General features: G+C 40.6%; 1 protein-coding gene across 1 annotated transcript in view; it reads left to right on the forward strand.

Annotated features, from left to right (window-relative positions):
• The window catches only part of LOC134609201 (vasoactive intestinal polypeptide receptor-like), a 199,478-nt gene that overhangs the window by 112,188 nt on the left and 70,180 nt on the right, over positions 1-17,110 (forward strand). The window contains exon 3 of the mRNA XM_063452743.1: positions 10,954-11,061. Within this exon, the coding sequence (XP_063308813.1) occupies positions 10,954-11,061 (108 nt within the window). The remainder of the gene's footprint in view (positions 1-10,953; positions 11,062-17,110) is intronic.

Genomic DNA, 17,110 nt, shown 5'->3' on the forward strand with positions numbered 1-17,110 from the left:
GTTTTATAGTTGTGCTATAAACCTTTGTTTGCATTTATATTCTCCATTCCGAGAGCAGAGGGCAAGGACTATCACCTGTGTCAGTTAATCAGCTCTATTGCTTGCTGTAAAGTTTGCTCCCCTCGAAAGACAATTCATCTCTGGCACTTCAGATTCGATAAGGACAGCTCCAGCTTAACTCTTTTATGTTGTTCTCTATCAGTTTACTATGAAGTGGCTTTTAACAAGCCCGATGAATGCTCCATTAATGCTCATTATGGTGAGACGTCCTACAGAGAATGCCAATTCTGATAAGAGAAGATGAGAAGAATAAATTATCTGAACCATTGAATAAAAAAAACATTTCTGATTCCAGGTAAATGTTCAGAACAAGCCCATATACCTGAATCACATAGGATGAGAAGAATCTTTGGACATAAACTATGTATCATATAATCCCTGCTGCACAGATACGGACAGACCCCTTGGACCAGAATTAGGCGCTCCTTATTGGATTTTTCCCTCTTGGTGTGGGACGGGGTATTTCTGTAGCTGCAAGAAAACCTATTAAACAGAATTTTTATTAAGGATTTTTCATTTGTTATTGTAATTTATTTGTATTTATAATTTCCCTTTTCAGGCTAATCTTTGCAGCGTCGATCTGAACTCTAGTTGGTAAATAACCACATTACGAGTTTGGCAAATAATCTGTATAACCTTTAAAATCTATATTTAAATCAATACAGGAAAGCATTGCATTTGCTAATAGTCTCCACCATTGTCTTCGAACAGTTTGCTGATTGCAGCTGACATTTAAACCTTGTGGTTTCACATCTTTGGAGTTTGCAGCTCTTGTGGTTTCATTTCTACATCCCAATATGTCAGGGTTCACTGTTTTAGATCACAGAACAAATATTAACTAAGTGATCTGTGCACATGTTGACTTCGCTAGACAGAGCGTATCACCTGAGTGCCAGGTTATTTGGCATACAATTACCTCTTATGTCTTTGCATAATATTACATGGGTTTCCTTAGAATGATGGGAGTGTTCTTTGAGACACTTGCTACTTGAACTTAGCAGCACGTACTTGTTCCCTGTATATCTTACCATTTACTTAATATTTGTCTGGAATGAAGCCACTCAGAGACTGTCCTGATATCCCTGGCAGAGGTTTCAATTTCCAGTTATTCTTTTGGCAAATGTACCCCAGATGTCTCCTAATAGAACGTAATTGAACCCTAGAGCGCTTGTCAAGCCGGATTTCCTATGATCCTTAGCAGCTGTTCAGAATATGGTCGCTCTCCGTCATAGGAGTTGTTGCTGACTATAATTTCTCGGATACCGAGCACCATGAGACACTTTCATTGTTTTGAAGTGGTTATGGTGCACGGACTCAGTATAAAACATTGCCAGATAGAGATATTTAATGTTGCTGCCAATGGTGTAACTTCATCTCCTGGGGCTGTCATTTGCCAGACTAATATTAGTTCTTTTCACTTGCCCATATTTCCTGCTCGCAACACATGAAATCCAATAACCGACTGTTCACTTGCTGTCTCATACTGTATATTCACAAACAGGTAACAGGAATTGCACTGAATCCACAAGCCAAATAGGTGCTTAACTAGACCATGGGCCAGCACTAGCCCATCAGAACATAAATACCAGTTAAAGAAAGAACAATGATTTAAGACACCTTTATTGGAACCAGCAGAACTATTGATAATATAATACTCTATAGCCCACCCTTTGACTGGTGCCATTATAACAATATAATCAATGTTATTCACTTCACCTGTCACTGGTTTTAATGTTGTGGCTGATCATTGTATGAAAAGATATCTTACAAAAACAAGCAAAAAAAAAAAAAAACTCATGCCAAACCTAGCAGCTTCGATAAAGTGTGTTTTCACAACTCTCCCAGAATGCAATGCAAGATATTCAAATGATACTATGTTATCACTTTCTAGGTTGCTCTGATGCCTTCACTCTTGTTTCTCTATATAGGCTATTCTGGGGCATTCAGCAGGAACATTCTATTGGTTTCCATGGTAATTGTTTTAATTTTAGAACTTTGTCAGAGAATTCCTCTTTTTTTTTTTTTAACTTCTCTATGAATTTGCCTAATGCTCTACCCATTTGCCTAAAGCTCATACCGCTGCAAAGTCTACACATACGGCCAGAAACATACCATACTGGTTAACAATTTGATGGTTTACATCTCCAGCTTCTTCTGCTTTGCATGGCATGGGAAAATGATCAAACATTTAGTTGACGAAATTTAAAATATCATCCACCAAAATAAGTCAAGCACCGCTTCCTGATGGGCTTTCTCAGCTTCGTGTTTGTTTATCGACCATGAGAAATTGAAACATGCAACGTTTCTATTTAGAGTTTGAAAGATAAATGGATTGGGTCTTTTACATATTTCTCCGAATTGTAAATTCATGAGTCACTTTCTATTAAGCATCTAAACTATTGAAAATAAACATTTTCCTTGTTTGATTAATGGATGCCTCTGCTGCAAGTGAGTTTTGATTTAAGGGAAACACTTGTTCTAAAAATGATACAAGATTTATTGTTGAAATCAGACTTTTGTATATTGTGAACTTACAGGATCCAGGTTCTTCTGAACGGCTAATGTAATATGACATTATAGTGAAGGCCAAACGACACAGCAGATGTTGGTGAACTACAATTCCCATGATATTTCAGCCGCTTGCGAAGCAGATGATTGTGAAGTACACGTCATTAGTTTGTACTGGCCAGGCATCATGGGAAATACCACAAAAATCTGCAGTGTCAACGTTAGTCATCAACGGGGTATACTAAGTCGGGAACCCCTTAACAATAAGCAATAGTGATTATTAGACAAAAGAAAAGGGGTTTCTGCGCACACTTTGGATATTTGGATATTTGATGTACTCTGCAAAATAAACAGCTTTCATAGGGCAGTATATAAAATCCCAATATTCTTAGAGCAAATAAATAGAAGCACTCACACTTTAGAGAGCCATATCAGTCGGCTCTCTACTTTAAAGGCACATCAGATGATCTTTGTAAAGTGATCTGTGCAGATAGGTCCCACCAGAAACGGACAGCAAATTTCGTCTGGATATAATCAGGAACCAGGATAAGTTGATAATCAAATATTTTATTAACAATTAAAATAATAAATAAGCACAACGCGTTTCGACCACTCTCTTTGTCTTCCTCAGGTGCAATACTGTTACATCAAAAGTTTCTACTTTTATATTACATATTTAATTAAAACATTCCAAACATATGTGTATAAAATCAAATTCCCACCCTCCATGCCCATATAAGGAGATTCCGGTGCTTGTTCCCATCCAATATGGCGTTATATCCTGTTTCAGGCCATGAGAATTGACCTTCTCATCATGGCCGTGCGTTTCACAAGCTCGTATCCGCTCACGTGGTTATCAGTCTTACTGCCGATACGTCATATCCGCCGGCTCATGCCGATACGTCATTTCCGTTTTCGGGTGTTTTCATTCTTCCGTATTTCAATACAGTGTATTCACAATTACATGTGTCAAACGTCATTTCCGTGTGGGCAAAAACGTAGAAGGGTAAGGGAATGTGCAACATAAAGAAAATATTTCAATAAAAATCCAAAGTCCAGCACAAAGTACCAGTTTAGCTCAATAGGGGGTGAGAGAAAAGAGATAAAGGAATCAAAATGTTATCATATGTATTCAAGCATAGAATATACATAATATAGAAGAGATGTATAATATAAAATCTTTAAAAAACACTTCTTCCTAAAACAGGCAACAGCTTCATAAAATCAGACCTATATCAAAATCTAAATGTAATAGTTTAAAATAGTGATTATTATCTGGAAAATATGGGGAAATCTCCAAGTCAACGTTGAATGTGAGATGAATGTGTTGTTTAATGTAACTCTTGCCTTAGTGAAATATTCTTATAACTCGAATTACCGAGATCAGCAGTTTATATTTTGCAAATCGGCAAAAGTCGGCAGAGTCGCTGAGGAGAAAGAATTGTACTGTCGCCCCGGCTCCCTGATTATTGGGGAAGGGAGCAGAATTAAAATAGGGGGGCAGCTGCAGATATCACAACTGGCAGATTGCAATAGATATCTCCAGGTGTATTCCTGGCAAGGTACCTTGAAATATTGGATTAGTGTTGTGTAGTGTTGTGTTGTGTAACTAAATCACCTATTATCGTATGAAAATAATGTGTCAGACGGGTGTTAAACCACAACCCAGCTGTGATTTTATTTGCTATGTGTACAACGCATGACTGGAGGAAATGAAGTATAGATTCCCCTAAAAACAGGCTTTCTTCCCCCAATATACTGCAGCGGAGGCTCCTCCATAGGTACTTGGGGTAGCACCACAAAAGTTTTTCGGGGGGGGGGGGGGGGGGGGGGACAATAAGATTCTTTTTCTGGAGGGGAGGGGGCTAAGCCAAAAAATATGGTTAAAAAAAAATGTCTCTTTAATTCTGTAATAGGTCTGCGACATGTCAGAATAAAATGGGGCTGCCTTGAAATCTGCCCTGTTTCAGCAGGTCTTGCACATGCCTAGTGTAGTTTAAGAAGGAATCTCAGGAATTTCTATTGAGCTGTTGTAACGGATCGCCTGGCACCCCGACCGGGTACCTCCGTTAATGGATGCTCCTAGTGCTTCCTGAGGACTCCAAGCACTCTGGCAGACACCACAATCACCGAATCCGAGAAACCTTTAAATTCTCCCAAGCATATGAATGCTGTAGACCATTGAATAGGAACCATACGAATAGGCTTGTACTCCTAGCAGTCAACTGGAACAGCATACAATAAATCCTTCCCCCCAATAATGAGACGACACATCACTTTGAGGGTAAAACAGGAACTCTGGACTGGCTCATCCAGCCTGGCTTTTATTACAATAATCCACATACAGGCCACACCCAGGGGGAGGCATAAAATAACCAATCACATACATGGTTCAGCCCACACATCCCCTCCCCTCAGATAACATTAAACTCAATTATCCGGTACACTTTTTCAGCCAAGTTCTGGATGTACCCCAAAACCCGGGGGTACACCTTTAAATCCAGCATCGCTGGATAGCCCTTATTCAGGGGGACAACATATTCAAAATTCAAGTAATTCGGATGAATGGTTCGTGAGATATGGGGTTCCAAAGATTTGACCGACCGCATGGGTAAAGTATCCGAAAACAGTTCCATGCATTTTGGCCCTGCGGTCGGTCACAAACAAGGGAATGAAAACAGGCGAATTGCCTGTGTTATAGAGCCTGGAGAGGGTTTGAATGAATTCCCTTGTTTATGGGGCTCTTTCTACCGAACGGCGGGTCATTCGGTAGTTTCCATACGAATTTCTGGAAGTATGGAGGTCTCAGCGGTGTTTGCCTAGTCAAGTGTCCGATTTTAGTTCCAGACACTCGACGGCAAAACACCGCTGTTCGGTAGTTTAAGATGGCCGCCGCCACGTGTTTGTTTCCCGAATGGCGGCCCCCCAGAGGACAAAGACCACACTGCACTGATTGCCAATTACCTGTTTGCAACATTGTTGCAAACGGTAATTGGAGGCACACTCATTCCTGGGTGGTCTGGTTGTTCGGTAGTTTCACTCAATATACTGAATGGAGTGATTCTACCGAACAATCAGAATGCTGCATACAAATCACCCAGGATAAACTTAACACATCTATAAATACATATATAATATTACAGGCAGTACACTTGAATATGCTTCACAATCTTAAAGGGACAGTAGTCCCAAAAGTCCCAATATGTCCATAGATGATGTTAAAAGGGCCAGTAGCAGCAATATACAGTACAATATGCCCCAAATAACCCAGGGGCCATAGTCAGTAGGTAGGAGGCTAGCAAACAGGCTTCTCCAGGGCCCAGTGGCGAGGTTGGTTTCGCCACAGCTGTCATTTGGTCAGCAAAACCAGCTGCCCACAAGTGGAGGCATGCTATTGGCTGATAGCACATGGGGTGGGGTTACAGTGCTCACAGGAAAGAGGAGCAAGACGCCATCTTTGAAATAATACTGCAGCAGTAACTCATGGCCCTGACAAAAGCAGGGCTATAATTTAACCTTTTTCTCTTCCTCAATAGCCCTAGTAACTAACTGCCTGAGGTCTGATTAAGCAGGGGAAAGTACTCAAATATATAATTAATATATAAAGCCAGGGAAGCCCATGGGTGACAAGGGGAGGGGGACGTTTCTGACACAGAGCACTATGCTGCCTATCACTAATTGTTTTAATAACTCCTACTGATAATCACCATATTACCACTGCAGATTAATTATATTGCCACCTTAAAAGGCAATATTGGGTTAATTCGCATCTTGCTGCGTTAACCCTGTGCACACTGCTGTAAGAGCTAATGGTGATTTAGGAGTAGCTGAAATGGTTGGAGTCTATCCGTATCTTGCTGCGTTAACCATGTGAACACTGCGGTGAGAGTTAATGGTGATTTAGGAGTAGCCGAAATGGTTGGAGTCTATCCGATTCTTGCTGCGTTAACCATGTGAACACTGCGGTGAGAGTTAATGGTGATTTAGGAGTAGCTGAAATGGTTGGAGTCTATCCGTATCTTGCTGCGTTAACCATGTGAACACTGCGGTGAGAGTTAATGGTGATTTAGGAGTAGCTAAAATGGTTGGAGTCTATCCGATTCTTGCTGCGTTAACCCTGTGCACACTGCTGTAAGAGCTAATGGTGATTTAGGAGTAGCTGAAATGGTTGGAGTCTATCCGTATCTTGCTGCTTTAACCCTTTGTACACTGTGTGCTGAGAGCTCGTAGAGTAGCTGACATGCCTCATAACAGCAGCAATAATTAATGTTAAGTTATCATAGCAGGATCACTACTGGAGATGAGATCATGAGAGGGAGAGCTAAGAGAGTGCTTGGAAGATAGACATATAGGGAGCTGGAGCATTATACAGAGACTTGTACTCTGTATTGTGCCCAGCTCTGTGTGTTATATCTCTGTATTTTGCTCGGCTCTACCTGTTGTGTGGGTAGTCAGCCCAGCTCTGTGTATTGTATAGGTATCTCTGTATTGTACCCAGCTCTGTGTATTGTATAGGTATCTCTGTATTGTGCCCAGCTCTATAGATTGTATAGGTATCTCTGTATTGTACCCAGCTCTGTGTATTGTATAGGTATCTCTGTATTGTACCCAGCTCTGTGTATTGTATAGGTATCTCTGTATTGTGCCCAGCTCTATAGATTGTATAGGTATCTCTGTATTGTACCCAGCTCTGTGTATTGTATGGATATCTCTGTATTGTGCTTAGCTCTGTGTATTGTATAGGTAACTTTGTAATATGCTCAGCTATGTGTATTGAATAGTATTGTATTGTGCCAGATCTGTGTATTGTATAGTTATATTTGTATTTAGCCCTGCTCCCTGTATTTTATATCTATTTTATCTCAGCTCTGTTTGTGGTATGGTTATCTCTGTATTGTACTGAGCTCTATGTATTTTATAGATATCGTTATGTTGTGCCCAGCTTGTTTTATTGTAATGGCATCCCTCTATTATGCTCATATCTCTCTATTGTGCGTGTATATCTGCACTGTATTGGTAGAAGTACAATTCTGGGGAAGGAGTCCATTGTCCCACCATCTTAAACCTTCACCTGCCTCCGCTGATATACGGTGCATAGAGCTGTACAGAACCTATGAATTGCCGGAGTTACATGCGCGTCTGTCTGCTCAGCAAGTTGTTAATAATTCAAGAAGGTTCAGATCAGCACTCAGGGAATCACAGAGGAATTTGCTTCCCACAGAGAAATCAGCTCTAGTAGAACTTCACAGAGGTTATTTTTTGCTTGTGTCTGGTTATTATCACGGAACCTCGGATCTGCTCAATCTCTCTGTATCCTGATGCTGGACGGGTCCTTTCATTATAGTCTATCTGCCAGTAAACAGGGAAGACACATTAAGGCATTAATTAAAGGAACACTGTAGGCACGGTAATTGCTTCATAAAATTGAAGTGGCTATAGTGTCTGGAGTCCCCTGGTGCCGTCTCCCCATTGGATGTTAACTGATTTAAAATGTTTAATGTTAAACAAGAGTCCCCAGCAGCCCATCCCCTCTGTGCTGCTAAGACTAATGAGGAAGCATTTGCATGAGGCGCAATGGGTGGTTGTGATTGGCTTAGAGTGTCAGCTGACCAGTTTCAGCCTCTCACAATGCCCATGGCAGACATGAAAAGGTATGGCTAGAAGGAAGTGTGTAATCTCTGCCTTAGCCACACCTCCAGTGAGGCCGGAATGTGGGTGGCCAGTAAACTTTGTATTGTATTAAACTGATGAAAAATGGTTTAACACTGAATGGAGGGACAGCGTCAAGGGACTCCAGATACTATAACCAATTCAATTGGATGATATTGTTATGGTGCCTACAGCATCCCTTAGAATTACTACTCGTGGGGCATCTATCATGTATATTATGCTGTTATGTGTTTTCTTCCAACTTTGAATATCCCTATTTTGTTGGTTTACAAGGGTCCTAAGCACCTTCTTTTATTTAAACCAGATAAATTTGAGGTCTACCAATCAGTCACTGGACATTTATCAATATTTTTATTGAGCATGCGCTCATGTTGTTGTTGTTTTTTTTTACACACCTGCTCAGTAATTCCTTGTGCATGAGTGAGAATGCATCTATGCAATAGCTATTCAAAACAGCTAAAACCCTTAACATGTACATGAACCATTTCAGTATGTAAATGGTAGCAGGACGCATCCAGAATCCATAATATGTCCTATTGTAGAATAACCATATGTAGGACTCACTCAATCTCATAGTGCACTATATAGTGACCTGAAAGCCTCCTATTCTGATGTGTGGGTCAGCTGACATTTATGGAATAGGTAACTCAGCCCCCAACCACAGTTGCACTCATCCCAAATTACAAAGACCTGCCCAGTAGAGAACCTCCACAGACTGAGAAGGTTAGACGAAGATGTCACTTCAAGCTGTGAATGTAGTATGGCATGCCACATGTACACATTCGGGGAAGAAAAGAAGTAAATGAGTTTATATACAAAAAATGTCTGCATACTAAGTGGCATCACGTTCACGTACCTGTGTCTAAAACACAAAGTGGGTCTAGGAACCCTAATTGTATGTAACCGCTGTGTTATACCGCTGTTTTACCCTTTCTAAGACTTTTCAGCTGCGGTCAAAAAATGATTAATAATGAGATAAAAAATGGTTCTGTCAGAGTTCTTTTTTTGGTAATATCTGAGAAAAGTATGCTTTTGGCAGTGACATACGTTATATAGCCCCTTTTCAAATGTAGATTAAAAACTTGAATTGAACAGGAATGTAAACGGATGTACACATTTCCTTTAAGTGACATTCTCGGCATTTCTTTGGTCATTTCTGTTTCTATATTTAGTTTGTCTTAAATGAAACCTCTGGTGCAGCTGTTTTTGCCAGTGATTATCCAATCTTGTGTTCGACATTAATAGAAAACAAAAATATTAACCAAAGCTGACAAATTATCTTAAAATGTATTTCCAATTTGGAATCTGAACAAAGTCAATTATTCATTTGGCCTCTCTACAAAGCCTGAATTACAATGTTAATGCAAATAGACCGATTCATTTTCATTTAAATTATGTAAATTTACACTAATTTTTATTTTTCACTTATTCGTTCATCTTTTATAAAAACAAATGCAGTAACTTAAAAGCTTTAAACAGTATACAGTGTTCTTAATCTTGCAATATTTCATACAGGGTGTGAACTGTTAGTATAAAAGCAACTATGTAATTTTTCTCACATACAGTAGGTGTGACCGAATAGATAAATAAAACTGGTCAAATACCTTGCTTATAGGTTTTTGCAAAGACCCTGAACGCCTTACTAGCAGTATAGCTTACCGAAAATGACAACAGATTGTAAAAATAATGTTTGCATTTGAGCATAATGCCCAAAAGAAAAGTATATAAAATTTTGTAGCAATCTATCAATCTCTGGATTGCTAACGTAATGCTGGCAGTGAAATGGTAGAGCCCATTCACTCCTCCCCTCCCTGACTGCAGGAATGGTATGGTCCATTGAAACTATCTAGAAGGAGGGGGTGAATTGACATTTTCAGCAAATTTGCAGGCATTATTATAGTAACTAGTGGTTTTGGCAGAGAAATTTAACCCCTTAAGGACACATGACATGTGTGACATGTCATGATTCCCTTTTGTTCCGGAAGCTTGGTCCTTAAGGGTTTAAGGATGTGTTTAGATATAAGAATGGGGGGAGTAAGTAACTATATTAGGGTCAGGGGGACAAAAAAAATAAGATATCCAGTGACAGAGCTGCTTTAATGTGTCTACCCCAGAAATCCACTTTAATGTTTCACTAACATGACATGATCCGTTGTACTATATGTCACATCAGTTTTCTGCGTAGTTAATAAAAGATAATAACATAACAAGTACGATTTTAAACCAATAAAATGCATAACATTTATTTCAACAGATTGCTTCATTATTGATTATTATTTTTATCAATTTTTTTGAATTTGTTAAATTTGTAACCCTGCACTAAATTCTATATGTGAGTGTCACATGATCTACATTTGAACCAGCTCCGACTGCCTCTTCAGATATTGATGAAATACAGTTTCTATCATGTTTGGGTGTTTATTTATAGAATAGTAAATTGTGATGGATTTAAAAGTAAATTACTAATATTAAGGCGATGTAATTGAGTTAGAAGATATTTTCAAATTTTAAAATTGTAGTTATTTACTAACTCATTGCAATGTTTATTTATTAACACATACTGGGTAAACACTAGTGGAATTGTCATGGGTCATGTATTCATGGGGTCGTGTGGCCCCCAATCTCAATATTAAAAAAAAATAAAAAGAACAAATAAATCACTATTATTTTATAATGATATATACTATTATTTTATAATGGTATCTTACTTTTCAGGTTGTGCACGAATGTGGGACAATATAACGTGTTGGCCACCAGCATCCGAAGGAGAAACAGTCATGTTGAATTGCCCCAGTTTTTTTGGCTACTTCTCCAATGCACAGGGTGAGTCATTTCTTGTTGATACAAGTCTGTTGTAGTATAAATGCATTAATTTGTCTCCATTAGTACAATCATTCACTACTTTACACATTCAGCTCTTGGTCTTTTAACCCCTTAATGACACAACTTCTGGAATAAAAGGGAATCATGACGGAATATATCCGTCGTCTGTCCTTAAGGGGTTAAAGCAGTTAGAGGTAACGATTCACATTTTCATTTTTGGAGCACCTGCCTGACACTTTTTAAAAGGACAGGACTTTGTAGGTAATCACATTATGTCAGAATCGTTTCTGATAAATCTTTAGCATAGTGGGATGTTATTTTTAATTGATGTCAGGGAAAGATTGAAATCATACAGTCCCCTAGACAGGGTACCCCTTCATTCCTCACTCAAGGGATGGTTGATGGGGCCAAGCAAATGCACGCGTCCTGAGCCCTCAATAGCCGCCCAGGGTCACTTTACTGTTTATCCTACTCTGAGATTGAGATGCCAATTTTTACTTCCGTTAAGCACTGAGCATTGATCAGATGAATGGTAAGGTGACTGTAATAGATCTGCCAATGTGTATAATCGTTTTGCATAACTCCATTAATAACTTTATGTTGAACTTTATGTCCTAACGTTGCACTTACCTTGTACTTTGTACTTTGCTTTAAAGTTGTTTTTTTTACTCGATGAGGAAACACATTTATCTGCATCAGTGCAGATGGAATGTTAGTGATAGTACCTCTCTCTTTCCACTCTACACAAGCTACCAGTGAGGAGGAAAGTACTGGTATGGTGCTGAGCACATTAAATGCACTTCAGGGATATATTTACAGGCTGTAATCACAGCTTAAAATGATGTATTGTGCAGATATACTTAATGTGAGTTGGCAATACCTCTATATATAGACTTTGTTTTTATATTCTGGTGGCATATTGGGAATCTGATCGCCATCAGGTTTCTTAAAACATGGCGTACTATGCATGTCAGGGGGGCAGTCTACTCTGAGAGACAGGGGGAAAGGGTGCACAGAGCACCCCTCTCCTGCCTGTTAATCTGTGTAGCGTGGCCTCACGGACCCCAGTAGAGTGGTTTTATGATCTTCTACTCAGTCTGAGAAATCAGCTCTTAGAATGCTCGGGCAGAAGAAAATGGACTGGAGATAGGAGGTACAAGAGGGGATATGAGTACATGTAAGAGACCCAAGGTGGACATAAGTGACACAAAATGGTAGTAATAGATGCAAGGGGGCAAAATACACAAGAGAGGGCTAAGAGACACAAAAGGGTGATAAGAACACAACACAGGTATAAGACAAAAAGCAGGAAAAGACAAAAGAGGGGATAAGAGACAAAAGGCAGTGCATGACCCAACGAGGTCATAAAAGACAAGCGGGGGAATGATAGACAATTTGGGGGTGTGCCAACATATAGTTTTATCCCAGGTGCAATATAATATAAGTACACTCTTGATTACAAATATGCAATTTATAAAAATGTTTTCCACTGTTTGAAATAATGCAAGATAAGGGATATTATATTATCTCTAAAACATTTATCCCCTTAATATAAAGGATAAAGGAACGAGTGGAATGCTAAAATGTAAATTTTCTTCATTTGTGGATTTTCTGTATCCCTAAGTAACAATCTAAACACACAATTGCTGTTTAATTCTGCTTTTACTGTATTTGTGTGTTAATTATACAACCCGTGGTTCAAATAAATATTATGCCAAGCTTTGTTTATTTCCCCCTTTTTTAGTGATAGGGAAGGGGTTAATGTTACTAAACACATCTCACTCTTGAATAGCTTTCAAAATAAATGAATATATAACAAAAACTGTTTATTATCTAAAAATAATGCTGAAAGCGTCAAGCAGTTTTTAGATAATTAAGATGATTAAATAATCATTTTCCACCCACCTGTGATGTCATTCATTATTCATGGGGCATTGCTGGAATAGATACAAGTTAAAGAGGATGATTTGTTACCTAGATGATTAAAATCTGATTAGATTTACTTTCAGAACGAAGTTTGTTTTACAGATTAGTAGTTTAGTATTTAGTATTTTAACTAGACTCGTATCTTACTGCTTCTCATGCCTACTAACAGCCAAGAGGCAGCTCATTCTTTTTTGTCTGTTAGAATGTTGTGTTTTTGTTTATGTAAATGTCAGAATGTTCGATTAATAGAACTGGCCATGCAGATGTGCAACGTGTTTAATGTATATCGTGTGCAAAGCTTCTGTATTGTCACCAGTCAAACTGTTCAAATGTTTATATTCTGGGTGGTTGTGCCCCCTCACGCCCCCACCCACCCTACACACATAAGTCTAAGAATAGAGACCGAAATGAAAGGATTAATGTTCCAGCGTAAATAGAAACTAGTGAAGACTAATGTCTCATGTTAAAATTATAGTTAGATTGTATAAAACTGCCTGACTGGGTTACAACTCAAGGAACAAGCTGTGAAGCATCTGTCTATATTCTGTATGTGTATTTACTTTTTTATTCTTGTAGTGGGAGTCTAAGGCTTATTTATTATATGGCCATATACACACCTCCCAAGTGTACCTATTTAGGTCCCAAGTCCCTTTGTCCCTTTTCTCTCTCCTAATGTCTCTTTTCTAGGAGCTGCATATAGTTGGAGTGTTTAAATGTATAACATAGCTCCACAGCAATAATACTCCCAGTAATGTGTCTGAGTGTATAACAGAGCTCCACAGCAATAATACTCCCAGTAATGTGTCTGAGTGTATAACAGAGCTCCACAGCAATAATACTCCCAGTAATGTGTCTGAGTGTATAACAGAGCTCCACAGCAATAATACTCCCAGTAATGTGACTGAGTGTATAACAGAGGCACGGACACTGGGGCCACCGAAGGGACGCATATGTCCCGAGCGCGCAGCCCATTCACAAGGAAAGCTCACAAGGAAAGCCCTTCTATTAACTTCAGTCCACCTCTAAAGGAGCCTTATACTGCCGATTGACTTCATTGACTACAACAGATTTGATCAGCCACCAGCAGACACAGAGTGGTGATCATTTTTTCTACCATCAGGAATTCGTTCCATCCCTTCCATTCAGACCATCTTTCACAGACTACAGCATCTTCCTACAGGATACAGCATAAAGAAATAGACGACATTGGTGAGATCAACCCACAGATAGTGGGCAAACATATAGTGCACTATATACTGGACTGCCACTGATTAGGACTTTAATATTTGGTAATTTTTTCATTTCTTTCATTTTTTGCATTTTTTGCATTTTTTCATTTTTTTTATTTTTTTCACTTTTTTCCTGTTTTCATTTTTTCTTAATCTTTTTCTTAACTTTTTTCTTTTTTCAATTTTTTTCATTTTTTTCATTTTTTACACTTTTTTGAACTATTCATTGCACATAGGAGGATACTGTGTCTAGATAGATATTTGTACATAGTTTGTGTATATAAGATGAATTATGTGCTAATTTGATGAAATACCATTATCTTCATGAATTATACTTATAAGCTTTACAATAAATACTAAGAAATTAAGCATAGGTTTAACAATTATTTATGCTATTGATTGAGTGCGGTATTCATATTTGTTTATGATATTGATTAGGAGTTTTTTTGTGGGGTTATACCTCGAATACCGGCACCTAACACTTAATTGAGTGCCAGCACAAATTGTTTTTTTGTATAACAGAGCTCCACAGCAATAATACTCCCAGTAATGTGTCTGAGTGTATAACAGAGCTCCGCAGCAATAATACTCCCAGTAATGTGACTGAGCGTATAACAGAGCTCCGCAGCAATAATACTCCCAGTAATGTGTCTGAGTTTATAACAGAGCTCCACAGCAATAATACTCCCAGTAATGTGACTGTGTGTATAACAGAGCTCCACAGTAATAATACTCCCAGTAATGTGTCTGAGTGTATAACAGAGCTCCACGGCAATAATACTCCCAGTAATGTGTCTGAGTGTATAACAGAGCTCCACAGCAATAATACTCCCAGTAATGTGTCTGAGTGTATAACAGAGCTCCACAGCAATAATACTCCCAGTAATGTGTCTGAGTGTATAACAGAGCTCCACAGCAATAATACTCCCAGTAATGTGTCTGAGTGTATAACAGAGCTCCACAGCAATAATACTACCAGTAATGTGTCTGAGTGTATAACAGAGCTCCACAGCAATAATACTCCCAGTAATGTGTCTGAGTGTATAACAGAGCTCCATAGCAATAATACTCCCAGTAATGTGTCTGAGTGTATAACAGAGCTCCACAGCAATAATACTCCCAGTAATGTGTCCGAGTGTATAACAGAGCTCCACAGAAATAATACTCCCAGTAATGTGTCTGAGTGTACAACATAGCTCCACAGCAATAATACTCCCAGTAATGTCTTTAAACTCCAATAAATGTGTTTAGAAACCCGTCTGTAAATTTAGGACATTGTTCTTGTCCTAAATTCCATTTTAGTTGCATAAATTGTAATTAGTAAACCACCTAAAATTTCTTAGATTATCCCTGCCCCTGACCACACCAGCACTCACACCACTAAAATTAAAGTGTCCCTCTGTGTCCATTGGAAATGTTGGGAGGTATGCACATGGACCACATTTGCATACAGTTTTAGTTTTAGGGAAATCCCCGTCGCTAGCGGGCAGGCAAGCCAAGCAACTGCTTGGGGCCCCGAGCTGGCCCGGGGCCCCAAGCAGAGCCGGTACTTACTATAAGGCTGTAGCCGCCTGAGCACTCTATAGAGAGCCTCAGGCGGCTGCAGCACTCCTTGTCATCACCTCCCCTTCTCTGGCTGTAGCGTGGCCGAGCTCCTCTTCCTCCTGTCAGTCCGGCCGGGTACCGCGTGGTAACAGGAGATTCAGTTTCCTGTTCCTGGCCGGACTGACAGGAAGTGAGCACTCAGTGTGCACTTCCTGTCAGTCCGGCTGGGAACAGGAAACTGAATCTACTGTTACCGCGCGGTACCCGGCCGGACTGACAGGAGGAAGAGGAGCTCCGCAACTCTACAGCCAGAGAAGGGGAGGTGAGAAGAACATAGGGAGGGAGGGAGGGGGGGGTAGTAAAAAGAACATAGGGAGGGGGAGGGGAGTATGAAGGACACAGGGAGGGGGAGGGGGAGTAAGAAGGACACAGGGAGGGGGGAGGGGAGTAAGAAGGATACAGGGAGGGGGGAGTAAGAAGGACACAGGGAGGGGGGAGGGGAGTAAGAAGGATACAGGGAGGGGGAGGGGGGAGTAAGAAGGACACAGGGAGGGGGGAGGGGAGTAAGAAGGACACAGGGAGGGGGGAGGGGAGTAAGAAGGACACAGGGAGGGGGAGGGGAGTAAGAAGGACACAGGGAGGGGGAGGGGGAGTAAGAAGGACACAGGGAGGGGGGAGGGGAGTAAGAAGGATACAGGGAGGGGGAGGGGGGAGTAAGAAGGACACAGGGTGGGGGGAGGGGAGTAAGAAGGATACAGGGAGGGGGAGGGGGGAGTAAGAAGGACACAGGGAGGGGGAGGGGAGTAAGAAGGATACAGGGAGGGGGAGGGGGGAGTAAGAAGGACACAGGGAGGGGGAGGGGAGTAAGAAGGATACAGGGAGGGGGAGGGGGAGTAAGAAGGACACAGGGAGGGGGAGAGGAGTAAGAAGGACACGGGGGAGAGGAGTAAGAAGGACACAGGGAGGGGGAGAGGAGTAAGAAGGACACAGGGAGGGGGAGAGGAGTAAGAAGGACACAGGGAGGGGGAGGGGGGAGTAAGAATGACACAGGGAGGGGAGGGGGGAGTAATAAGGACACAGGGAGAGTGGAGTAAGAAGGACACAGGGAGGGGGGAGGGGAGTAAAAAGGACACAGGGAGGGGGGAGTAAGAAGGACACAGGGAGAGGGAGGGGGGAGTAAGAAGGACACAGGGAGGGGGAGGGGGAGTAAGAAGGACACAGGGAGGGGGAGGGGAGTAAGAAGGATACAGGGAGGGGGAGGGGGGAGTAAGAAGGATACAGGGAGGGGGAGGGGAGTAAGAAGGATACAAGGAGGGGGAGGGGGAGTATGAAGGACACAGGGAGGGTAG

The sequence above is a fragment of the Pelobates fuscus genome, chromosome 4 (assembly GCF_036172605.1).
Source record: "Pelobates fuscus isolate aPelFus1 chromosome 4, aPelFus1.pri, whole genome shotgun sequence".
NCBI lineage: Eukaryota > Metazoa > Chordata > Amphibia > Anura > Pelobatidae > Pelobates > Pelobates fuscus.